This window comes from Carassius carassius, chromosome 20 (assembly GCF_963082965.1).
Source record: "Carassius carassius chromosome 20, fCarCar2.1, whole genome shotgun sequence".
Classification (NCBI taxonomy): Eukaryota; Metazoa; Chordata; class Actinopteri; order Cypriniformes; family Cyprinidae; genus Carassius; species Carassius carassius.
The window spans coordinates 14,797,547-14,799,127 of record NC_081774.1 but is presented as its reverse complement, the minus strand read 5'-3'; the positions used below and the strand labels follow the sequence as shown (position 1 = coordinate 14,799,127).

The window sequence follows — 1,581 nt, the reverse complement described above, 5'->3', positions numbered from 1 at the left end:
ACGATATAAAATGATTTAAAAACAAAAATATATAAGAACAGTGGTTTTTATTTATTCTGGTCATTTATAGGGTTCGACTGGGTCACTGACGGAAACACTATTTCTGATACAGTTGTCAATATAGGCAGTCGCTTTGTCGACAATTTAGGAGCATGTCCTGTCTTGGGCTCAGGGGGCGTGTACTTGGGTGTGGGCGGGGTGGGGGCTGTAAACATGCCTTATCCTAAGGTGAGCTGCCTCAGCTGCGGGCGCTGGGGATGCTAAGCGCTGATTGGTTGGCGCTTACGGTCAATGGCACGCGACTATGGATGTAGTTATAAGAGTCCTCGCGTGCCGCCTTTCAAACTTAACCAACTCTTGAGCATCAAGAGGAAAGATCGAATAGTCGGCGATTGTTGTTACTGGGCAACACCAACACAGCACAAAAAATGGACACTGTGTTGGATCCATTCACAGGCTTGGACTCCTTCTCCTCCCCTTATTTCGACGACGATGACTTCTTCACGGACCACTCGTCGAGGGACCACTTGGACACAGACGACTTTTTGGACGAGGACGTCGATTTCCTCACCAATCAAATCCAAGAATATTATAGGGACAGCCGGATATCACAGGACGGAGATTATTGTGACGTTGGCAACTTCTCTTTTTCCTCGTCGTCTTCGACTTTCTCGTACGGATGCGCTGACAGCACCTCGGAACTGTCCCCTCACAGAGACGGTCCCTTGCTGAAGAGGCGGAGGCGCATGAGATCCGAGGTGGAGATGCAACAGTTGCGTCAAGCTGCCAACGTCCGGGAGCGACGGAGGATGCAGTCCATTAACGACGCTTTCGAAGGACTGCGATCTCACATCCCTACTCTACCATACGAGAAGAGACTTTCGAAAGTTGACACTTTACGTCTGGCAATCGGCTACATAAACTTCCTTGCAGAACTCGTGCAGTCCGACATGCCGATCCGTAACCCACACAATGATTCTTTAAACCAACCTAAAAAAGTCATAATTTGCCACAGAGGAACAAGTATGTATACCATTATTGTATTATTTCATTATTATTGTTATTATTATTTAACAAATCTCACACGTTTTATTATTATTTTTTACAGGATCCCCATCTCCAAATGACCCAGACTACGGTTTGCCTCCTCTCGCCGGACACTCTCTGTCATGGACTGATGAGAAGCAGTTAAAAGACCAGAACATCATTAGGACAGCGAAAGTTTGGACCCCAGAGGACCCACGAAAGTTGCACTTAAAATCATCCATCAACAACATTGAGAATGAACCCCCTTTTAACTTTATTTCCTAAGGCAGTGCCATTATTATTCTGTATACACATTGTGTAAAACTGAATTGTATGGATATATCCATGTTTTGTTTATTTGTAATGTATTATTGTTACTATCTGTGTTTCAGCTTTTTAGTCTGAATTGAAGATCATGCCACTGGCAATCATTTTGTGTCCTATTTAATTGCTTAATTGTGCTGTAATATATTTTTTCTCTAATTTAATACGGATTGTATGTCAAATAAAACCTATTTTTATACAAACGAAACACGAAAATCGTCTATATTTATA

The 1,581-nt window shown here is 43.0% G+C and overlaps 1 protein-coding gene across 1 annotated transcript; it reads left to right on the top strand.

Moving 5' to 3' along the window:
* The first annotated feature begins 255 nt into the window (after window positions 1-255).
* Window positions 256-1,581, top strand: LOC132095803 (pancreas transcription factor 1 subunit alpha). Its single transcript, XM_059500891.1, has 2 exons — window positions 256-1,023; window positions 1,109-1,581. Exons 1-2 carry the CDS (start codon window positions 429-431, stop codon window positions 1,309-1,311), a joined length of 798 nt encoding a protein of 265 aa, XP_059356874.1. The 5' UTR covers window positions 256-428; the 3' UTR covers window positions 1,312-1,581.